This window comes from Corvus moneduloides, chromosome 4, assembly GCF_009650955.1.
Source record: "Corvus moneduloides isolate bCorMon1 chromosome 4, bCorMon1.pri, whole genome shotgun sequence".
In the NCBI taxonomy this organism is placed as follows: Eukaryota; Metazoa; Chordata; class Aves; order Passeriformes; family Corvidae; genus Corvus; species Corvus moneduloides.
In genome coordinates this window covers 60,132,482-60,155,534 of record NC_045479.1, presented here as the reverse complement: position 1 = coordinate 60,155,534, position 23,053 = coordinate 60,132,482, and the positions used below count along the sequence as shown (strand labels likewise).

The following is a 23,053-nucleotide window of genomic DNA, read 5'->3' as shown; positions in this document are numbered from 1 at the left end:
CCATATTTTGAAACTGTGACCTGTTTTCTAGTGATTGAAGTAGTTAAAATGATGATAGGCAGAAATGCATGAAGGACAGTGACGTTCAGCTAAGATGCTTATGCTCAAAACTAATTAAGATTTTGCATTTTGATCAGGTTTTAATTTGAATTTTCCCCATTAAAATTCTGTACCTTAGACTACTAGGTATTTGTTAAGTTGATTATGTTCCATAGTTGTATGACCTCTCACAAGTTCATGTGCTATTAATATAATATTTGAATTATTTATGATTATGAAATCATGCCGTTTAATTATTACTAGTTAATTTTAATTTGTACTGGGGTAAACCAAGCGTGTCCAGTCAGAATCAGAATTAGGACTAGGATAGGACACTGTAGAGCACAGAGACGTCAGATGTTCCCTGATACTTTATTAGCATCTGATACTTCGGAAGAGTAGGAGAAAGCTTGGAAAGAAACGTAAGTCGATCTCTGTGTAGTGGGATCAAGCTGATTGTGTCTCCTGTAACAAAAACCTGGTATATACTTATTTCTGCTCCCAGTTTTGGAGTGTGCTGTCAGGTGCTGTGAGGTCTGAAATGGTTGGGCTTTAACACTGGGTATAAACATTATTCTTCATTTTCCTGGTTTGAGTCTATTTCTCAAGGAAAGGAGTGCACAGAAGATGATGGAGAAGCCTGATGGACAGAGTTCTGGCAGTAGCTGAGATTTCTCTCTCTCCTCTCCTGGTAGATAAAATGAAGAATGAAGCTTGAAACACTTGGGGTGTGACAGCAGAGTGGGGAGTTGTAGCTGACAGCTTGGAGGTAGCCACGAGGACTTGGAAGGTGCCTGTACAGGATAAAAGAAGTCTAAGGCAAATCCCAAACTGAACATCTTTCATTGAGAGATCAGAGTTATCCAATCCCACTGAACATGCTTGCTCAGCCCCACAGCTCAGGAGTGTCCAGCTGGCACTGTCAGACAGTTGAGCTTCTGCCTGTGGCAGCAGACGCAACAACTGTGTTGCCCACACTTCAGAATCCACTAATAGGTGGTTACAAAAGTACTGAAATGTCCAGATCAGCAAACAGTTAAGAACCCCTTTGATGTGATTGATTTTGGAGAACTATTTGTCATGAGAAAAAATTGCTCCTGTTTCCAGTCTGTTGCTTAGTCTATTCAGACTGAATAACAGCTCCAGCAATGTATTTTTTGGGCAAATTCAGATGCAGTTGCAAAGCTGAAATTTCTCAGCTTGGGAAAGTGAAAGTGTTTGAATTCAAATCTAAAGATTTTTTGTTAAATAAATAATAATATAGAAAAATTATGGTAATCTGTGATCAAGTGGCCAGGACAGAGGTGAGTCAGAACAGTGTGCTAGGTCTCTTGCAGGTATGTGTTCTGACATGACTGGGAATCATGGAATCATTTAGATTGGAAAAGATCCTTAAGATCATCAAGTCTGTAGGTATAATGGATGGATCCTGTAGCAGGGGGGGTCGGTGTGATAAAGGCTTTCTCTGTCATGTGCAGCTGCACCAGTCATCTCCTGAGGTGCAGTTTGCTTTCTTTGCTGTGAACTAAACTATTTTTCCAAGTTTTTGAAGCATATGCTAGTATTTTAAAAACTCTTCTCCAGTCATAGCAAAAGGCTTCAGTAAGTGCCCCTAAACTCTGCTTGTATTTTATGCAATGCAGGTTAAGCAATGTGTAGCTGAATCCCATGAAGTTTTATGGCAATAGTTTTTCAATGCTGCATCTGTTTGTTCTTTTCTGGTTGTCTGGGGTTTTGGTTTTTGGGGGTTTTTTTTTGGTTTTGTTTTTTCAGTTGTTGTCATCTGGTGTAAGAAACTTCATCTGCATATTTTTAGGCAACATCTGGTTTAATGGATGAATTATTTCTCTATGTAAACTATAAAGTCAAAGTGATAAATGCAGACTTCTCCAGAGAGGCGTGGAGCTCCTGAGGCATGGATGACAGTAGCTAGGGAACTGTGAGAAAGCTTAGGAATTATTGATTCAGACATTAGTCAGGTTTAAAGTAATCTGTTCGCCTTCAGGTCAAGAGTTGCAGTTCCCTTGATACTTCAGACATCATCTTACCATGTGTACAAAAAAGGAGCAAGGATTTTTCTTTAAATCAGAATATGCTGATTTACAGTGAAACTATACCTCATGATTTAATAGGTTTCTATGGGTTGTGCTAATGTAACTATTTTGGATGTACATGGGTGGATTTGAGAGACCACTTGATGGACAGGGTAGAGGTGGTTTCCATAGTTCTCCTTAGTTACGTGTCTGACTGCCACCAAGTTATTATACAGTTCATCTGGTACCATGCTAAATTCTGCCCTCTAACATAGTTGGGGGTTTGTTCAGACAACTAAATACCTTTAGCAGTAGAAGATGGGCTTGAACTTATGAGAACTAACCCAAATGTTGAGGTCTAGATTCTTCTACAGGACAAGTAATTGCTTGTGGATAAATAATCTTAGTTGTTCCCAAGCATCATCCATAAAAACCTTCCTCCGTCCAAATGGCAGCTACTCTAAATTATGTCTCTTTTGTCCTCTGTCCTTTCCATGACAGATTTCAGATGAAAACATGAGTCAATAAACTTGGCATAAATTTGTATTGTTCAGTGGATTGCCATGATAAAAAAGTCAGCACTCTACACAGGAGACTTTAAAAATCTTTTTAAAGGAGATTTTTAGTAAATCAAATATATTTGTGTTACACTCGAGACTTAAATTGGCAAATTGTAGATTACCATCATCCTGATAACCCAGGCACAAAAGTCTGGCATAAGAGCAGTCCTTAAGTAGTTTTACTTGCGTTAGAGCAAAGAAGTGGGGGATTAGTGAAACTGTGAATTAGCTATAAAATCTTTCTGTGCCATCAACACCTGATGTCAAAGTTTATCTCAGAGCAGATTGTATAAGTTTGAAATATGCTTGTTCTAACAAGAGATGGACAATCACATTAGCAATTTTCTTCAGAAGTAATTCCTTTGCCTGACTTGATTTGAATTTTGACCTTTTAAGACTTTTGATCTAAATCCATTTAAGATGCTTCTGAAGGGCTTAAAAGACAATGAGAAGTCAGCAGCTTTCTTATTAAAAATATATGAACTGTTCAGAATGAAACAATTAATTCCTGCAAAAACCGTATCTTTAGGTCTAGACAGCCCTCACTCTACAGCAAAGCAAAAACTAATGGAAATTTGAGGAGAAAATCAAATTGGTCTCTGTCTTGTACCTGTGTTATGTCCTTCCCAACCATTTCCCACACTGGGGAAATGTTGCACTTCAGAATTATTGTAAAGCCAAAATGGCTCGAGTATTAAGAAAATTTACATTGATTATCAAGGAAATAGTTTTATCCTGTTTCATCCTCCTGTTATTTGCAGTATTTTAGACCCCTCACACCAGTTCTTTTCTTACCTTCTTTTATGTGCTATATGAAGGTAATTTAAGGAGATGGGGAGCAGAGCTTTAGTTCTTTTGAGCTTCAGACCATATCTGATAGAGGATGGATTCTATGATTTTGAAACCGAGCATATAATGCTTGTAATTTGAAAATCTTCTGCTCTTCTCTCTTATTTCCAGTCAGTTGAATTTTTTGCATCAAGTGTTGGTAGGTCAGGCTTTCACTGATTAGAACTGATGTGCATCTTAAGTAGCCTGTAGAAAACACATAGCCAAAGAAATTCACAGTAAGGGCTTTTTCAGTGTAGCACTTTTGTGTTTTTGGTTTGGCAGTAATTTCAGAGGCTGTGATGTGGTGTGTCTTCACTGGTTGTACTGATGTGACTGTTACCCAGCATACTGGTACACACAAACCCTTTGCACTGGTACCTGACTGCATGATTTGTACCACTTACAGGGAATTGCCTGGATGGTCACTCAAAGTGTTGCAGTCAACAACTTAACAACCAAGTGCACACCAGTGACATTCCTCAGGGGTCAGTACTGGAACTGGTCCTGTTTCAGGTCTTTGTTGACAACGTGGACAAAGGGATTGAGTACATCCTCAGGGAGTTTGCAGACAACACCAATCTCTGTGCTGCTGTCAACATGCTGGAGGAAAGGGATGCCAGAGGGTTCTGGACAGGATTGAGAGGTTGACCCATGTGAACCTCATAGAATCATCAAGGTTGGAAGAGACCTTTAAGATCATCAAGTCTGACCGTCAGCCCAGCACTACCACTGTAACTACTAAAGCACGTCACCCAGCGCCAGACCCAGACACCTCTTAAACACATCCGGGGATGGTGACTCCAGCACTCTCTGGGCAACCTATTCCAGTGCCTGACCACCCTAAAAAAAATTACCTGAATCTCCCCTGTCTCAGCTTAAGGACATTTCGTCTGGTCCTCTTACTTCAGGCACTGCGAAGAGACCGGCCTTTGCCTAACTCCAGCCTCCTTTTGGGTAGTTGCAGACAGCGATGAGATGCCCCCTGACTCTCCTCTTCTCGAGACTAAACAAACCCAGCTCCCTCAGCCGTTACTCACAAGATTTGTTTCCTAAACCTTTCACGGGCCTTGCTGCCTTTTGCTGGACATGCTCCAGCACCTCAATGTCCTTTTTAAAGTGACGAGCCCAGAACTGAACACAGGATTCGAGGTGCAGCCTCACCAGTGCTGATTACAGTGGGATGATCACTGCCCTGGTGCTGCTGCCCACAATTTTCTTGATACAAGCCAAGATGCCATTGGCCTTCTTGGCCTCCTGGGCACACCCTGGTTTATACTGAGCCCACTGTTGACCAGCACGCCCCAATGCATTTCTGCCAAACTGCTCTCGAGCCACTCCTGCCCCAGCCTGTGGCACTGCATAGGGTTGCTGGGACACAAGTGAAGGACCCAGCACTTGGCCTTATTGAACCTCCTGCAATTTTGTCCAGGTCTCTCTCCAGAGCTTTCCTAAACTCAAGCAGATCAACACTCCCACCCAACTTTGCAAATTTACTGAGGGTGCACTCAATTCCCACATTCAGATCATCAATAGGGATGTTAAACAGGACTGGCCCACAGCTAAGCCCTGAGGAACACTACTAGGGATCGACTGCCAACTGGATTTAGCTCCACTGACCAAAACTCTCTGGGCCTGGCCATCCAAGCAGTTTTTTACCCATTGAAGGGTCCACCCATCCAAGCCACAAGCATCAAGTTTTTTGAGGATGCTGTCGGAGATGGGTCAAACACTTTACTGAAGTCTAGATAGACACATGCATAGCTTTTCCCTCACCTACTAAGTGGGTCACTTTGTCATAAAGGGAGATCAGGTTGATGAAGCAGGACCTACCTTTCATAAATTCATGCTAGCTGGCTTGATCCCCTCTTTGTCTTGCATGTGACATGTAATGGCACTCAGGATGATCTTTTCCATAACCTTACCTAGAACTGAGGTTAGGCTGACAGATCTGTAGTTCCCTGGATCATCCTTCCGACTCTTCTTAAAGATGAGCATTACATTTGCTAATTTCTAGTCAGCTGGAACTTCGCCAGTTTGCCAGGACTGCTGATAGATAAAGTTCATCATCTTAAAATTCAGCGAGGCCAAGTGCAAGTCCTGCACCTGACCCAGACAATCCCAAGCACGAACACAGGCCTGGCATAGAATGGGTCAAGGGCAGCCCTGCAGAGAAGGATTTGTGGATGTTGATTCACAAGAAGCTCAACATGACTTGGCAGTGTGCATTTGCAGCCCAGAAACCTGGTGATGTCCTAGACTCTGTCCAGGTTGTGTGTGACCAGCAGGCTGAGGGAGGTGATTCTTCCCCTCTGCTCCATTTTCATGAGACCCTGTCTGGGGTCTGGGTCCCCCAACACAAGAAATACATGGATTTGCTGGAGTGATTCCAGAGGAGAACACAAAGATCATCAGAGGGCTGGAGCATCTCTTCTATGAAGACAGGTTGAGAGAGCTGGAGTTGTTCAGCCTGGACAAAAGAAGGCCCCAGGGAGACCCTACACAGGTTTCCAGTATGGAGAGGGACTTTTTATAAGGGCAGGTAGTGATAGGGCAAGGAAGAGTGGCTGTAAGCTGAGGGAGGGTGGGTTTAGATTAGGTGTTGGAAGGAAATGCTTTACTGTGAGTGTGGTGAGGCACTGGAACAGGTTGTCCAGAGAAGCTGTGGGTGCCCCATCCCTGGAATTGTTCAGGGCCAGTTTAGATAGGGCTCTGAGTAACCTGGGATAGTGAAAAGTGTCCCTGTGCATGGAAGGCAGGGGTTGGAACTTGATGATCTTTAAGGTCCCTTTCAGCTCCCACCATTCTATGATTCTTTGGTTTTCTTCTGTATTTCGGCTTATGAAGCAATGGGTAGCTGCTCCTCTGCTTCCATCACATATGGTCCCTTCATGCAGGACAAAATTCAGAATTTTGTTTGATAATACACTGTGTGCTAATTATATATATATATGTTCTTCAGCAAAATGATAGGTCTTATAGAAATAGGGGTATAGCAGAATTAACACAGTAATAGAGCTTGAACAAATCTCCAGCCATGAAGGAGTGTTATTTTTTTAACATTCCCAGCACTGCAAGATGCCAGCAAATGCAGATGTTTTTGCCTTTATTCTGTGTACCATGTTGGTTTACAACTAAAGGATAAGCAAAGCACAGTTTATTACTGCCAGGTTTCTATCAAATCTTGTCTCAAGTGCTGTTTTTCCCATTTCATTGCACTGAATCTGCTTTTTTGCAACAAAATTTTCTCTCAGTTAGGGGCAGACAGCAGAGAATAGATGAGTGGCCTCAGTCACAGGAGGTTTTGGAGACATCTGGTTTTCCCTTGTATCATTTGTGTTCCACTCTGTCAAAAGTAGGACACAACTGGGGAAAGATGGCAGGGGAAGGAAACATGCTGACCTGCCTGCAGTTGTGTCTGTATGAATCAGCATGGTAGCTTGTGCTCATGGAGAAGGATGCAGGATAATAAACCAAGTATGTCTTTGTTTACAGTTTTGTTTGAGAGAAAGCATGAGGCCTTCTCTACAGAGCTGCCAATCTGGCTGGGCAGAATGGAGAAATTCATCTCAGCATCAAGATGCTTAAAAGTGCTCATCAGCTTGTATTCATTACAAACACCTGCAAATGAAATTTGAGTAACAGCAGAAGAAGCAAAAGTGATGATGTTAAAGCAGTGTGAAACTGAGCACTCCTAAGTTCTTGCAGTGGGGCAGTCTGTATCCAGGCACAAAGGACGTGTCTTTGAGAGGGGTGTTCATCTGACCTGTTTTCCACGTGTTTTGCAGCTCAAGAGTGAAAATGAATCAATGTCCTGGATGAGATGGCCTTTCCAGGAGAACTCGGCCAGGCAGAGCTGTGGAAGGGTGGAAAGGTGCACACCAGCACTGGCTGCATTGCAGCCCCACATTAAGGGCTCAGCATTTCTCCACTTGATCAGCTGCTGCTCAAGTGCAAAGTAGAGCTGCACATCTTACAGGTTACTGCCATTAAGGCAGCATTAGGGTTTTTCCAAGGTTTCAGATGTGCATTTTCCCAGTATTTGTAGGGTTAAACCCTCTCTTTTAAAAGTTTTGGAACTTTGGATTTCCAGCTGTCCTGAAATTGCATTGGGACTTCACCATGATATCCTGGTTTAAATGTTGTCCTTTCATCAATGATGACATAAGGAAGATTTTTGGCCCAGGAGTGGTGCTGGGTTGGTCATCAGTGCTTAGCACATTGCTGTTCTACTCTGAAGCATTGCAGGGTGGCTGTTGCTCCACAACTCGTTGCCCACCTATTGCCCCTTCTAGGCATCTTCATTCTGGTTTCCCTACTGTCAAGAGGGTCATATCCTTCACATAAGTGCTCAACTGATCTGGAAATCATAACACAGGCAGATGTTCAGCTTTCTGTTATTTCTTCTTTGCAAGTAAATAATATTGTTTTCATATGAAAGAGTAGTGTCTGCTTAAGTCTTCTCTCCCAAGAGTATAGGGTTTTTCCTCTCTAGCAATTGATGTGGTGGCAGCTGAAAAGTTTCACTAGTTACATTTATGACTTGTTGTTCCTTTAAACAAATGCTTATTTTTTTTAAAAAATCATAACAAAAACTGAAGTTGCCAGTATCCCTTTTAAAAATGTTATACTGTGGCAGTCAGAGGGAAATATCTGATCTTATACCTATTCCTTGAAATATGGAATTTCCACATGGTCCTTGAAATAGAGACATATTTTCTTTCAGTAGCTAATTACAAGTGCTACCTTCTTCTAAACTATTTCACTGTGTAGGAAGGAAAATACACACCTCTTTTCTTCATAACTTCACTTAACCCTGGCACACTCCATAGACACTGCTGATTACACCTGAAGTGTGCAGCATGTAGTTGGTTCATCAGTAATGCAAGGACTAATTTTCACCTGACCTTAAATCTTTGTGTGCAGCATCTTTAGCAGAAGTCCTGCTCCTGCAGCTAGTTTTGCACTGTGTGATATTCCTGTGAATTGGTCTTGTTGGCTTTGGTATTGCCACTTGTGTAGTAAAGACTGGTTGTTTGAAGATCTGTAAATACAAGGCAAGTGTTTAAATTCATGAATGTTGTGCTGATTACTCTTCCTAAGACCAGGCTTGAGAAAAAAAACACGTTTCTGAGTGTAGAACTTTGCTCAAAGATCTTGAAAAATTAACAGGGATTAAGTTTTTTTATCTTACTTGTACATTGGCCAGCTTTTATTAAGACATTACTTGCCATGTTTATATTGCAATGTCAACTATTGCCTTGAATATTCCTTAATAAAAAGGGTTTTTGTTGATTTTCAGGTGTTCAAATGAAACCGTATTCAAAAAGGAAGATTTGTTTTGGGCATACAACTTCTGCCCCACTCCGTACTCTTGGACAGCACTTCTAGGCCTTATCTTGTATTTGATTTTCTTTGCACCTGGTAAGAAAATACTTGTTTAAAATGTCAAATAGTGAGGCTACATGTTACTTTTTTTTTGAGTCCAGCCATTAAAGTCAGATCGATCTTTTTTTCCCTAATTCATAGGGATGGGTCCTATGCCCTGGACTGTCAATTCTGAAATTTATCCACTTTGGGCTAGAAGTACAGGAAACGCGTGTTCTTCTGGAGTCAACTGGGTTTTCAATGTGCTCGTGTCACTGACATTTCTGCATACAGCTGAGTATCTGACATACTATGGTGAGTAACAGTACGTGTCCATATGTGCAGTACTGCCATTGGCACAGAGATTTTCTCTGGATTCTGGGTCTCTCCACTGGTTGTGCTATGAAGTGTCAAAGCCGTGTTCTCAAACCACTGTGGTTTAAAGACTAGAGATCTGATGCAACCCACTTGGATCACAGAGTTTGGTCCAGATTTCGTAACAGACATTTCTTTCTGTCCTTAACTGAGAATCTAGACAGTTGATTAAAACAGAAGAGCTGGGAAAAAAACCACTTTTGACTTAGTGAAATAATGCTGATTCCCACTTAAGGTGACAGCATCCAAGGCCAGTATCGTATGGTCCTTGCAGAAATACAGCTGTTGATAAAGTGCTGTCTGTGGGAGCCTGTGGAGTGTTTGTCAGGTTACAGCTCAGCCACACCAGTATAAGTCATTTAAATCACATTAAGCTGCCAGGGAGTTGATGTGACCTTCACATCCTTACTAGTGCAGAGCCTTTCAGCTCTACTTGTTATTCCTTTGAGCCATCAGTCTAGCAACACGAGGTAAATGTTTGTTGGCTCTTTGGTACCTGCTCTGCCCCTCTGGGTATGGTGGATTGTGGACCGGAACAAGCTCTCTCTCAATTGCCACCACAAAGCACTTTAAAATAATAATTAGGTGTAAGAGTTACAAGTACTATTTTAATCCTGACTCATTCTTTTGCTAGAGCTTTACATTTTGAGGAGTTGTCTTAATGTGTCCTTCACTGTCAAGACAAACTAAGGAAGCTCTTGCCTTTCACATCTGCTTTTTTTTAATTGGGCATGTGATTATCTAATTGCTGTTTATTTTAAGAGCAGAGTGACTTGCCCAGAAAGGATGTGTATTATTACCTTTCACTTGCATTGGAATTGCCTTTGTCAGTTTACTTTGCTGAGGAATGGGGCAATAAAGAGTCTTTCTCCTACAGCAACAGCTCATTGTTGTAACCCTGCTGCTCCAGCCTTTGCTTTTACACTCTCCTTTGAAGCCATAGCCTGCTGCTTCTGTCACTCCCTCTGCTCTGTCACAAAGAAGGGATAGGAGCCTCTGTAACTGACTTCAACAATTGTTTTACATTGCAGGAGCCTTCCTCCTCTACACAGGGTTTGCTGCCTTGGGACTGGTTTTCATCTACGGCTGCCTTCCTGAGACTAAAGGGAAAAAACTGGAGGAAATTGAGTCTTTGTTTGAAAGCAGGCTATGTACATGTGGTATGTCGGATTCTGATGAAGGGAGGTATATTGAGTATATTCGGGTGAAGGGAAGTAATTACCATCTTTCTGACAATGATGCTTCTGATGTGGAATAATTTTCAGCTGCTGATGTATTTAATCGTTTAAAAGCCTTCTGGGGGAAAAGCAGCTCTCTGATGACCTCACTGCCCTGCTTCTGGTCTGGTTCTCCTTTCTACTGTGTATTTAGAAATGCCTTCATGTTCAAAAATGCTCCATTTGGGAGGAAATTCAATATGCTAGCGTTTTCTTGATAACTAAAAGCAATGGCTTCCAAAAGAGATTGAATTCCACAGTTATGTGACTTTACCAAGTGTGTGTGACACTCTTGCATCCCCAGGTGTTTAGTAGGGTGCACTGTACCAGATGAATACAGAAGGCTATTCTAGATGGTCAGGGGCTGTCCTTATCTCCAATACTGACAAAAGCTAAAATAATTGACTGGCTGATGAGAAAGCAGCTGACAGCTGTCAGATCCCCATCCCATAGGAGCCAAGGAAGAAGCTCTGCTGTGCAGTACAACGAAGGACGAATGCGTAAGCTGCTGTAACAGTAACCAATTAAAAGGTTTAGCTGATTGGGAAAATACAAATACTAGCTGTATCCATCAGAGGGACATTTCCCAAATTTACCCAAAGAGAATTTCCATTATTTATTTGAGATAACAAGTAGAGAGCCATACTCTCCTGGATGGGGGTTCACTAGGGTGATGTGTGTCTGTGCTACACCGGGTTATCCACCCACTGCTGCTCCTGAGTACACACTGCAGTTGGGAGTTTATGTTTGTGAGAGAAACTGGAAAAATTAATTACTGACAGCAGGAAAACAGAGCTCAGTATGTGGCCACACATACAAATGTACTGGTACATATTGCTAGGTACAACATAGAGGCTTCAGTTAGAAAAAAATTCTGTTTGTTTTCCTTTTTAGCATTTGAAAATATTGGTTTGTGCCTAGTTTTGAACACAAAAATACTGTTCGCTAAAAGAAAGAGAAGGAGGGGAGAGGGTTTAGTGCTGCTAAATGCGCAGTGGTCATCCCTCCTGTGCCTTTTGCTTGTGAGTAATTATTGCCTTCAGTTTATCTTCATATGTGCAGAGTAAATGACTCCCAGCACATTTTTCTTCAAAATTTCCTTAGTCAACTGGTGTCTTGCTGGTTCTAAAGAGAAATACTAGCAATGGGCAGAAGCCTGCATCTCATGTTAATTGCCTTACCGAAGCATTGCAGACTTGTCAAGAAAATGTCAGGCACAAAACTAAATTGGCTACCTTTAGCATGGTAATGAAAATATAAATGGTATTTTATTTGCCTGTCATGATTACTTGCCTTGGCAAATTGAATTTTATGCAGCTACATAAAAATATTATGGTTTTTTTTTTTTCCTTGTCTTGTCCTCATTGCTTTAAGTCTTCAAAGATATGAATTTGAAAGCATCAACAATTCAAATTCTTATCTTTGAAACATTTGCCTTTGTGGAAAAATTCCTCTGCCTGTGGGCTGATGCCCATTTATTTGGTAAAAATACGTTTATTTTTCATTGTGTAAAGATTAAAGAAGTCATTAGGTTCATTAGCTTTTAGAGATTTGGTTTGTGGGTTTTTCTTGGGTTAAAAAATATTTTTAATGTAGGATTGTTATCAAAACCAAGCCTGGACATTTTTTACTAGGTTATTTTTATTGGATAACATGGAATTTTGTTGTAAAGAAGTCTGACATTATGTTATCTAATCTTCTGTGGGGGGAGTTCTTATTGTCCAAGTACTGACCTTCAGGGATTGGGTGTGTTTTGTTTTGTTTTGTTTTCGTTTTTTCTTTTTTTTTAATCAGTGAAATATTTTTGGAAAGAAAACATTTTAAAGAATCCTTCTGTGATGTGACTGGGGCTAAAAGGGAAAAACATAGGGGACAGAGGGAATTTCAAATGAATCTTTGCAAAGAGCAGCTCGACCTTGAACATCTCCTGTGTGGTGACAGGGCTGGATTCTCATGCCTTCCATCTTGCCTCCCTTTAAAGTGCACAGTATTTTTATGCTTGAAAGCACCAGCTACAGAAAATGCTGAGATCTCCAGATCTATCTATTGAAAATGCTCAGGTCCTCAGACCTCTCTACAAATGCCCCCGCTGGGGATGTCTCTGTTAGGCTGTCACCTTGCTGAAGCCTTCACTGAAGGTGCAGTACCCGAAATGAGAAAAAGAGATGCTTGACACAGACAAGAACAAAACCATTTTAAGGAGAAATTAATTTTTTTCTGAAACCAGGAAGTATGTGTTTGAAGACCTGTGTGGGGAGCACTTTTGTTACCTAGTGCAGTGTGTGAACAGGTGTGTAACAGCTAGCCTGTGCTTACATAGTTGATAGGTTTAAGTGGGTATTTACTGGCTTCTGGGAATGGGGAGTTAGGGTTCTGATCACCCCAAAAGCACAAGCCCACACTCACCTTCACACCTGTGAACGTTCCCTTGCTTGATGTGTTTTGTTGGAGCGGGAGCAAGGCGGGACCCGGCGTCCCGGTGCCGGTCCCGTGTCAGCGCTGACCTCGCGCTTGTGCCCGCAGGGAGAGGAACCGCTGCAGGTGTTGGGCATAACTGAAGGGAAGATGCTGGAAAGGTCACTGCCACGGGGTCAGCAGCCTCTTCTGTTTTGCAGGCAGTGCTGGGGCTTTTTAGCAGCAGAAGACCGTCTCTGTCTGCCAGCCTTGCTTCACGGACATTCTCAAAGGGGTGCTCGGCGCGTACAGCGCTGGGCTCATTTTCTCACACAGGTTCAGTCTTACTGAAAACAGCTTTCTGAAGGTTTGTATCCCCTGTCCTTTCTCACAAGACATAGCGATTGAAACATGCATTTTATTCTTCACTGCTACTGGCCAAGAGGCTACAAAATACAGCCTCCTGGCTATATATTGGCTTCTTTATTGTCCCTCCCTGTTCTGTGCCCACAGAGAGCTGGGTTTAAGTCTTCCTTTTGGGGTTACTTCACACCAAGACAGCATTCCATACCTTAGAAACACAGAACATAATACCAAGCATCATGTGTATTAAAAATGAAATAAGATACTTCAAGTTAATCTTATGCTGTTAGGGCTTTATTTTTAGAATCTGTGAACATTTAGAGTTTATGAAGAAAATTAGAAAAATGTTTCTATTTTGCAAATATTTTTTATATTTATGTGTATTTTAAGTTTGAAGAGATTTTTGCTAAAGGTAGACTTAGTAACATTCCAGATAGAAGAATAAGAATACAGTGTAGCTGAATAATTTCTTACTACAAGACTTTGAATTATGAAGTAGCATAAATAATATGTCTAAGCACAATTTTCTTTTATTGAAAGCTTTCTGCAGAAGATGTGAAATTGTTTCTTCACAAGGACTGCACACATAATTCAGGTATTCTGTGCATCAGGAGTGCTAGAATAATACTGCTGGTAGAGTTAGGCATATTGATTATATACAACAATTTGAGATATTTTAATTCTGAATTATCTATTGACTCTACATGTTGTGAGCTAACACCAAGTATAAAAGAAACAAGTCCTGATGCATTTTTAATATTTTTAAATTTAATTCACTTTAATTTGCATATAGTAGTTAGTTCACCACGCCGAAATTCAAAATGTGTTGGGGGGAGGAGATAATTTGCCACTTTTTTCTTCCCCTTGTCACTTTGTTGATCAAAATAATCCTTTAACAAGAGAACCAAACCTGTTTTGAAAATAGATAGAGTCAAAGCAAGGCCCACGAGTCGTTTGGAGGGCTGGAGTTGCATTGCTGTGCGGGCACCTTGGATTGGTCACTCTCGTAGATGTCATTTCCTTGGGAGGTGCAGTGACAATGCTGGCAGAAATTGTGGGGCAAGAAAGGGTAAATCACAAAGGACCATTGTGCCAACACTAACTTATTTTTGCATGGGTTGATAATGCAGCATTTCACTCATGTAGGAGTTGGGGTTGGGAGGGAAGAAGAAGGAAATGATGTGTCAAAAGCACCACAAATTCATGTTTCAGTAAAGATGGGTGTTGTAGCCAACAGTAGTCTCTGGCTTGTCTCCCTTGTGGGGTGAGGATGATGGGGCAAGGGACTGTGCTTGGTCCTGTGGATAGGAATGGTGGGACTGTCAGGAGAAGAAGCACTCTAGTGCTCCTCTCCCATGCCTGTGTGGAGGTGAGGATGTGGCAGTGGAATTGGCAAAGCTAGTAAGTTTTCCCCTGGTGAAATCTCTTTTGCCATTTGTAGTCACTTGGGCTGAGCACTGGGGAGAAGTTCTGACCTTCAGGCGCTGCTACAGGCCCTGAGCAAGGGTCTTGCCTTAGGCCATGGGAGTACTGGGTGCAGTCCCACAGGCATTCAGTGGGCAAGGAAAAGACAGACCCTGTACTTCTCAGCTTTCTGCCCAGCTTTCAACTTCTCAACATCAGTGCTCTTGAAATTTTACTTGCATAAGAGGCTTCGTTGGCTGAACATCACTACTGCAGAAGAGGCAGAATCTTTGCAGCAGAGATTGATCTTGGGGTAGAAATCATGGCAGAAGAGACAGTTCTGCAAAGCACTTCAAAGAGTAAGATATGTGTGCACTTTTTTTCTGAGAGAGTCAAGCTAACCAAACCCATTCCTCTGCATTGGGAAGAAAATCAAGCTTTGCGTACCAGGCCAGAAGCAGATAATGCCACAATATGTGCTTTATGGCAAAATGTGTTTTTATTGCGGGTAACATTTACAGCTTACATGTAGCTGCTGCCTATAAAGTGACTCAATTGTTCTCTGGATTTTAACAAGTCATATTTTTGTGCAAAAATCTTAGTGGTTTTCTATCAATCTTCATCACCTTGTGTACAGTACAGTTAAGCATAATCCACAAGTGGTCTAGATTGTGGCAGTGTTAAAAATGTCAGCACAGTAAAATTCTAGGTGAACATTGTTAAAGAAATATTGTTGTTTGTGATACTGGGGGTTAAAATTCCTCAAAGGCAACTATATATAGATTTTAAAAGTCTGAAAAAAAAAATGGCAGTTCTTATCTATTTTGTGTATGTTTTCATATAGAGAAGGAGTTTTTTATGTGCCAATAACCATCACTGTAGTGTTTTGTAAATGGGTGTTAATAGTGTTGCAGAATTCTGTATATGAGAATATACTTTAGCCACAATGACCTGTTAGTGTGAACAGCGGCATGTTTTTAATCTTACTCACACCTCTCATCAGAGGTGCTCACTCGTTGGCTTCAGTAGAGCTCACTCATGCCAGGGGAAGTTTGACAAGAGTCAAGCCTCAAGAATAAGACTTCATCTAAATCCCTGCTTTTTCACATTGTCCCTAGACAGTATGTTACATGTGAATGATCTGGCACATGTAATTTTAAAGCTTCACCTCCAGTTCAGTTACACTCCTTGATTTTGTTGAGAAACATTTTGTCAAAATTTGCTTTGGCTTTTCATCACATTTATATAAATAAGGAGCATACTGATGAATTACGAATATTGTCCACCTATTTCTAAAGGAACCATCTGTTTCTGAAGCGTTAAAATGAAGGCAAATTTCTCTTGCTGCCTTAAACATGACACAGACTTTGTAGAGGACTGAATGTATGATCATCATCGTGACTTCTGCAGGAGAAACTTCATGGATCCTCAGCAGGTGTGAAACGAGATGGTTTCATGGTGCTGGGGTGCTGTGTTCACTGCGGGCCCTGCCTAGTGCACGCCTGCCTTCTGTTTGATTTCAAGTGTTCCAAGAGTCCCCATGAAACTGATAGGATTATTCATGTGCTTGATATTCTCCATGTGCTCAGTGTCCTGCTGGTCCGGGACATCGCTGGGAAGTGGCACGAGTCATGTCTCTGCTTTCCATTGTGAATCTCACTCCTCTACAAAATGATTAACTGGATCTTTGTGTGACAAATGCCATGTAGAATATTTGAGACATTATTGGGGACCAAATTGATAGTAATAGTTCCATGCTGAATAGTAATGTGCACATGGTGCCATCAGGCACACTGTAATCCCTGGGCACGGGCTGTGGTATTCAGTACAAAACAGGTTTTGGCAAAACAATTTGCTGGGTTGTCCAAGTCATTTCTTAACCATATCAAACATGTGCCATTTTAATTTCCAACCGGTCAAGCCTATAATGTATGAAAGTGTTGTACATTTTCTGAAACTTAAGTGATGTAAAATTATTTAATTGACTTCTGATTGCTTTAATGAAGTTTGGTCTTTACATAAAAATAAATATCTTCAAAGAATTGTCAGTGCCAGAAGTGTAAATGAACAAAATAAAAAGTGAGATACTTAATTACACAATTTTTCTCAAGGTTTCATTTGTTTGGGTATTCGGGTCCACTTTTAGGGTGGCAGTTTCGCATTGCTCAGCAAAATGAGCTCAGATAGGCCATGGGCTTGCCTGAAATAAGGGAAGGGTGAGAATAACTTTGAATATGATCTTAATAGGACATGTTTTGAATCAGAGAATGGTTCTGTGACACCAGGTAAGTATTCCTTCCTTTCTGGAGGATTTGTTTGAAGAGCTGAATGCAGCATGCAGAGCTGCCAACTGTCCCGATGTCCTGCCATGGGTTTGCAATGTCCTTTGTGCAAACAGACCCGTTTCCTTACAGCAATTTACACCGTCAGACTTGATTATGGACTGGGAAAAGAGCAGGAGGTGCTGTTTTCTAATGGGGAAATGTCCTAACTCTGTGTGTTTTATTAAGAAAATTGCTGGAATCAGTTTGATGGCTAACAAAGAGCAGCATGACTGTGACTGTGCTGTGCTGGGGCTGCCCTGGCTGCGCTCACCAGGGCGACAGAGGGATCACACCCACGAGAACAAGTGGAAAATGGTTCTGTTACCTCCACCTACCACAGGTACTTCAATCGAATCCTGGCAAGATCCGAAGTTGGCTCTGGCAGAGCTGTAGCCTTTTGGTCCAGGATGCAGAGAGATTACAGCCAGTGGGGAGATGCTGGCAGTGGGAGACTGCTCGGCAATCCTGTATCTGTGACAGTGCTTATCTCCAGGAGGGGAGCGAGGCAGCTTATCGTTGTGCACTGACAGCTTCTGTTTCTGGGTTTCTGGCTGATAGTGCTTATAAAGGTGATGAGTGGCTGCACTTCATATTACTTGTCACCAAAACTACATGGCATCTTTGTGGGATAATGAAAATCTGGGGGCTCTGCTGTTAAACACTCTTATTTTTTTGCCTTCTGCTATTTCTCTCTGCTCCATCTACTATCACAAAGCAACTACTGATGGATTGATTTTTGCCAAATGCATCCTCACTTATGTAGAACTGAACCACAGGCAGTAAGAGCAGTTGCTCCAAATCTTTGTGAGCATTTTCAGGATCAGACCCTCCTGGTATGAGGGCTGGGTGATGCTCCATCCGAACTAAAGTCACCCATACAGTGCTGTGTGGCCTTTGCTTTGTGCAAGGCATAAGGTGCTTCTTTCAAGGCTCCTACAGTTTGTGGGAAGTAAGTGGGGAACTTAAAGACCAGCCTAAAAAAAAAGGTTCTTTTTCTCTAATCTCAGCAGTCACCTGCTGAGTTGCTCCGGGCTGGTTGAAGAGCCCTGCTGCTGATCGTCCCCTGAGCTGGTTTCCTTCCAGTCACCTCTCAGCCATGCAGAGCTCCCTGCACAAACATGCTCGGGTGCCTCAGCTGCTGCAGTTTCACTTCCACTTGACCCAAAATAAATGGCATCTCAACTCTGCTCCTGATGGACAGACTAACACATTCAGCCCATCACGCAAACAGCTGAACGCTGTGGGAACCAGTCACACGCTATAAGCAGTTCTACAGCCTCGTCCTGGGGCTGTTTGTTAGCTGGTCTCCAGGGCAGGTTTTCACCCGCTTGTTGAACATGTGTGACCTACCCAGTACCTGCATGTGTGTGTGTTTGAGAAGCTCTGTATAGACCTGAAGTTTGGAAAGCTTTTGCCTTTTAAGAGTTAACCAGAGAACTACCAGGAATATTTTCTGCATCTTGATTTTGACAGAAAAATCTGGAGGGCTGTGTGAGGTTAATTTGTTTGGATACTTTTATAGGAGATTTTGGGTTCTGGGTTTCAGGAGGATACAAGGATCCATCTGTTTTTCTGATGTGTGAAACCTTTGCCTTCGCTAGCACAGTCTGATTTTGGGTGCTGTGATATCCCATGAAAGCTCAGATAGAATCCTTAATGCCAAACAGAAAAGCAGGGGGTCATACATGGAGCAGTAAGATATATATTGTATGAAGGAAGAAAGAGGAGCACACATCCAAAATGACCTACGTACTGTCTTGTAACACATTAACACCAGCACCACATGTGAGGGGCTTAGGTGCCTTTTATTGCAGGTAGAAAAGGGGGCAGGGAAATGAAAGGCTTCCGAATGAGCCCTGTTGTGTGGATCATTCTTCAGAAGATCAGAATAAGCAGATCCTTACAAAGATGCAGGAGTTATGCGCAGTGTAAGGAGTGCAGAAGCTGCAGCGCACTGGTGCCAAGGGAGCACATCCCTTGAGGGGACTCAGGTATGAGAAGGGAAACCAAAGGCCCCCCACTTTCACAAAAGCAGTGAATCACATGTCCATTCCCCCTGAGCGTTACTTAAATATCATTAAAGGTGGAGAAAGGGGGCTGAAGAGGTGGGGAAGGCCCATGCCTGAAGGAACAGTGAGAGCTTGGGGGCCCATCAGGGAGGTGGTTTGCAATACATGAGCAATTTGAGGGCAGAGGGGGCTGGATTAGCTAAATTTCATAATCAAGGTGCTATGTGGAACTGAGACTGGATCAGGTTGCCAAGGCAACATGAGCAGAAAGAACACAAAGCAAATCCTGAGCAGAGGCTGGAGGAAGGAAGTAGGGCATAAGGTATGGAGGTTGGTTAGTGAAGTGTGAGTGTGGGGATGTGGTGTCTTGGCCACACCAATGCGTGATGACAGGGGACAGTGTCAAGCTGTCCTGGGTAGAGGGAGGCAAAGTCAGAAGATGGCACTGGGTTGAGGCTGCAGCGACTGAAGGTCTAAATCTCTCTCTAAAAAATAGGGGTTTTTTTCCAGGACTCAGATTCATTGTCTTAGTCTTCAATTTTTAATTTTTTTAAAATTTTGCACATCTGTAAAAAAGGAACAGGGTGAGCCAAGCCCTGCTCTGTTGGCACTTCCTGCCCTTCTCCTTAACATGTGGCATTTTCAGCCTTCCCAGCCCCGCAGCTTTTCCTTCTTCTCAAAACCATTTCCACAGCTGAGGCTGCTGAGACCCCACGTCCCCATCCAGCTGTCACAAAATCCCATGAACAGATTTTCCGCCTGAAGCCTTCGCTCAGGGTCACTCAGCATAGCTGTAGTTTCAAAGGGGAGGCTGTTGGCAGTCACGTAAGGAGCTGTCCTGCAAGTGCCAGATGACTTCTCCATCCCTAAAGTGGCAGTTGTGGCCTGCAGCAGGTGGCCAGGTCCCCACTGAGAAGTGGTGCCTTGGAATAAGCATTGCCATGAAATTGGTAGTTGTTTTAATATATTCATGGTGAGATGGCATCAAAACTGTCTGACTGCTCCCAGTGAGCTCCTTCATTGTCCAGGATGTCTGACAGTGTGCCCTGTTACTGGATTGTCACAAGATGTGACTGCAGCCAGGATCAGATTGATGTGGCTTCTCCCATGCTCTCCCTGGTGTTTGAGGTACCCATAACCTGCAGGTTGGCTGAGGGGGCTCAGTGAGAGGCAGCTGCCCCATGCAGCTTTGGAACTAAGCTGGGGCTGGTGTGCCCACTGCTCTCCTCTCATGGGCAGCTAAAAATGATGGGAAAAAAGTCAAGAGCAAGCAAAGTTTTTGTAAACTGGGTGAAGGTTGACTGCCACCCCCAGCCTGGTACTAGAGGAGACAGCTTTTGTATTCTCTCCATTTGTCAAGTTTCCTTGTGGTCGGTGGGATTCATAGGGAGATGCTGAGGGCATTGGGACCCCCGCGGTCCCTGGTGGGAGAGTGATGAGTGCCCGTAGTTAGTGCAGCCTGAGGCTGCAGGGCTGCTGGAGGAGGCTCTGTGGCTGTGCACTCAGGGACGAGCTGCTGTTGGGGTGAAACGCTGCTGCTCTTCATTACTGCACAGAAATGTGTGTGAGGAGAGGCAAGAGAGGCAGGAGTTGTTCTCCAAGGAGGGGGAGCAGGGCAGGGCAGCTGCAGCCCCCAGCCTCCCTCCGCATACACCTACAGCTCCTCTTCCTCCAGCCCCAGGCTCCTGCCTTGCTCCCAGCACAGGGAGGAAATGGCTCAGGCAGTGGCTGCCTCCATCTGCAGCAGCTGCTGTGAGCAGGCACAGCTTCCCTGGAGTCCCCTACCTGGCAGGGCTTATTCCCTCAGCCCCAGTCCGGGTGTCTGGTGATAGCAGCTGGCCATGGCCCAAAGTACCCTGCTCCAGCTGGCCCTGCTATGAGTGGGGCTTGCACTGGGCAAGCTTGGGGATCCCTGCCAGCTTCAGCTGGTCTGGGGTTCTCAAAAAATTAATTTTTCTGCAGGGAGTGCAGCTTCTCTGGAGAGCAAAGCTCCTTACAGACCTCCTGTTTCCCAACAATGACTTCAGCCCAGGAAATGAAATAAATCTTCTGCAATAAGACATATTGGTTTGTCCTATGATCAACCACAGCTCTGGGTCCCTGAGCCAGGCCAGCACCCATGTGCTGAGTGTGACACACTGGCAGTAAATCACAGCCCTCTCTCTGCAAATGTGCACAAATGGTTGATTTGGACATGTTTTCTCTCAGCTCTATTAAATAGTTCAACAGGCCTCTTTCAGCCTCCTGCCTTATCTTGACTCACTCACTCTCCACCCCTCTTTCTTTGGGCCCAAGATTCCCCACACGTCACTCAAGAGCTGGTGTATCAGCACCCTCTGCAGCTGCGTGCTGTGTGAGAGCTCACCGCGAGCTGGTCCCGTTGGCTTGCACATCCAGAGGGCCATGGCACCTGGAGCAAGCACAATCTGGGTGTGGAGTCACTGCAGTGGGGCTGGAGAGGGGGCAAATGTTCAGTGTTCAGCTCAGAGTCGGGAGACCTGGCTGGAGTTCCTCATCACCAGCCCTGGAGAAGCAAGCTCTGATTTGGGTGACTGGGATTGTCACCTCTAACCCGACAGAGGCTGTCAGGGAGAAGAGGCTGAAGAAGTATTGCAGAAAGGTCATTGACTTTCATGGGGACAGATTAGGCACTGAATGCAGAGAGTTAAATATTTTTTCCAGGAAAACTCATCCTTCCTCAATCTGCTATGTGCTAAAACCCTTAAAAAGCCAATTCACAGTTTCTAGCAGAGAAATAATTACTTGTATGAAGACTAAAGCCTCTCATTTCCTATAATGATAATCCTTCATGAAAATGAAATAAGAATTTCTACGAAGTTTGTGGAGACTCTTGGCGGAACATCCAGCAACAAACTGTCCATTAATGAACAAATTTCTTTGTGACATTCAGAAAACCTTACCTTGCAGGTTACTCTAATTAGAGCTGATTTTAGAGGGAAAAAAATTTACAAGCTGCATATTAAAACTGATTCTGACTGAAGCTTACAGTAGTATTTTCAGTGAGAGTCTTTCCATCTGTATTTAGAAGCATTTGACTGCCACCAATAAACAAATGCTCCTGTTTTTTGGTACCCTTCTGTCCTTTTCCCTTCTAAAACTCTACTTATAATTGATGCTTTCCAAACCCAGTCAAAAACAAGTATATTTCCATGGCCTCCCTGGAGGCTCAGCATGCTGCCAGGAAGAATGACATGGATGAAAAAGAAGTGCCTCTGCCTAAGCTGTTGCCTCAGAGAAAGCTGGTGGTGCCTGAATGCATATAGTGAGATGACAATCATAGCTGTACGCTGCAAATATTGATGGATTAATAGCATCAGCTGCTGAATTATCAGCTGAAGAAAGCACAGTTTGAGTCTACTACTTCCTGTTAAATCAAACTCAGCTCTTCCCAGAAGTCACAAAAAAATCAGGGGAAAGAAAGCACCTCAGCAGAGGGGCAGACTGGTGCTGAGCTAAGGAGAAAGCATAAGTCTCTTTTAATGCAATAATAGTAATGTAAATACTTCAAATACTTCTTTAGTGGCTAAAAAGAGCACACTGCCTTATTTGTCATCATTGCCAGCACACAAACCACTACAAAGATAGTTTTCTTTCTTCTGATTGCTTTGCAATTACAGGTAAAAATGGGAAGGTAATTTGATTTTATATACTCTCATCCAAAGGCTTTGCAACATGATTATCTACGGTGATTGACATATCCCAAGTGGTGAATTATTGCATTAGAGACATGTATGCAGCTCTTACCTACAGCCAGTCAAAGGGTGAGTTTCTGGCACTGAGCAATGGAATTTCAGTCCTTACTGGGAAATGGTGCAATCCAGGTTGGAACCTGGCTGGAACTGGACAGATTGTGAGAGATTCTATATCAGTGGCTGAAGTGAAAATAAGCAATACCCACTGAGAGGCTTTAAATGATGATAAATATGAGTGATAACTTAATAAAGAGCGTTTGAAACGCCACATACATCCATAGGCTGCAGCTGTCTCTCTTTTCCCAGTTACAACCTGCATTCTTTGTCCCACAGGTTCATAGGCACAGACTGGGAATGTGTCTGCTCAGGGGCCAGCTCTGCAGATCTGGAGTATCTGCCTGAACTTGGGTAGCTCACTTCAGTGTAA

The 23,053-nt window shown here is 43.0% G+C and overlaps 1 protein-coding gene across 1 annotated transcript in view; it reads left to right on the top strand.

The window, feature by feature from the left end:
- The window catches only part of SLC2A13 (solute carrier family 2 member 13), a 150,399-nt gene extending 133,719 nt beyond the window's left edge, over positions 1 to 16,680 (top strand). Inside the window, exons 8-10 of the mRNA XM_032105536.1 lie at positions 8,763 to 8,884; positions 8,990 to 9,142; positions 10,234 to 16,680. Of these exons, the coding sequence (XP_031961427.1) occupies positions 8,763 to 8,884; positions 8,990 to 9,142; positions 10,234 to 10,460 (502 nt within the window). The 3' untranslated portion in view covers positions 10,461 to 16,680. The remainder of the gene's footprint in view (positions 1 to 8,762; positions 8,885 to 8,989; positions 9,143 to 10,233) is intronic.
- The last annotated feature ends 6,373 nt before the right edge of the window (positions 16,681 to 23,053 follow it).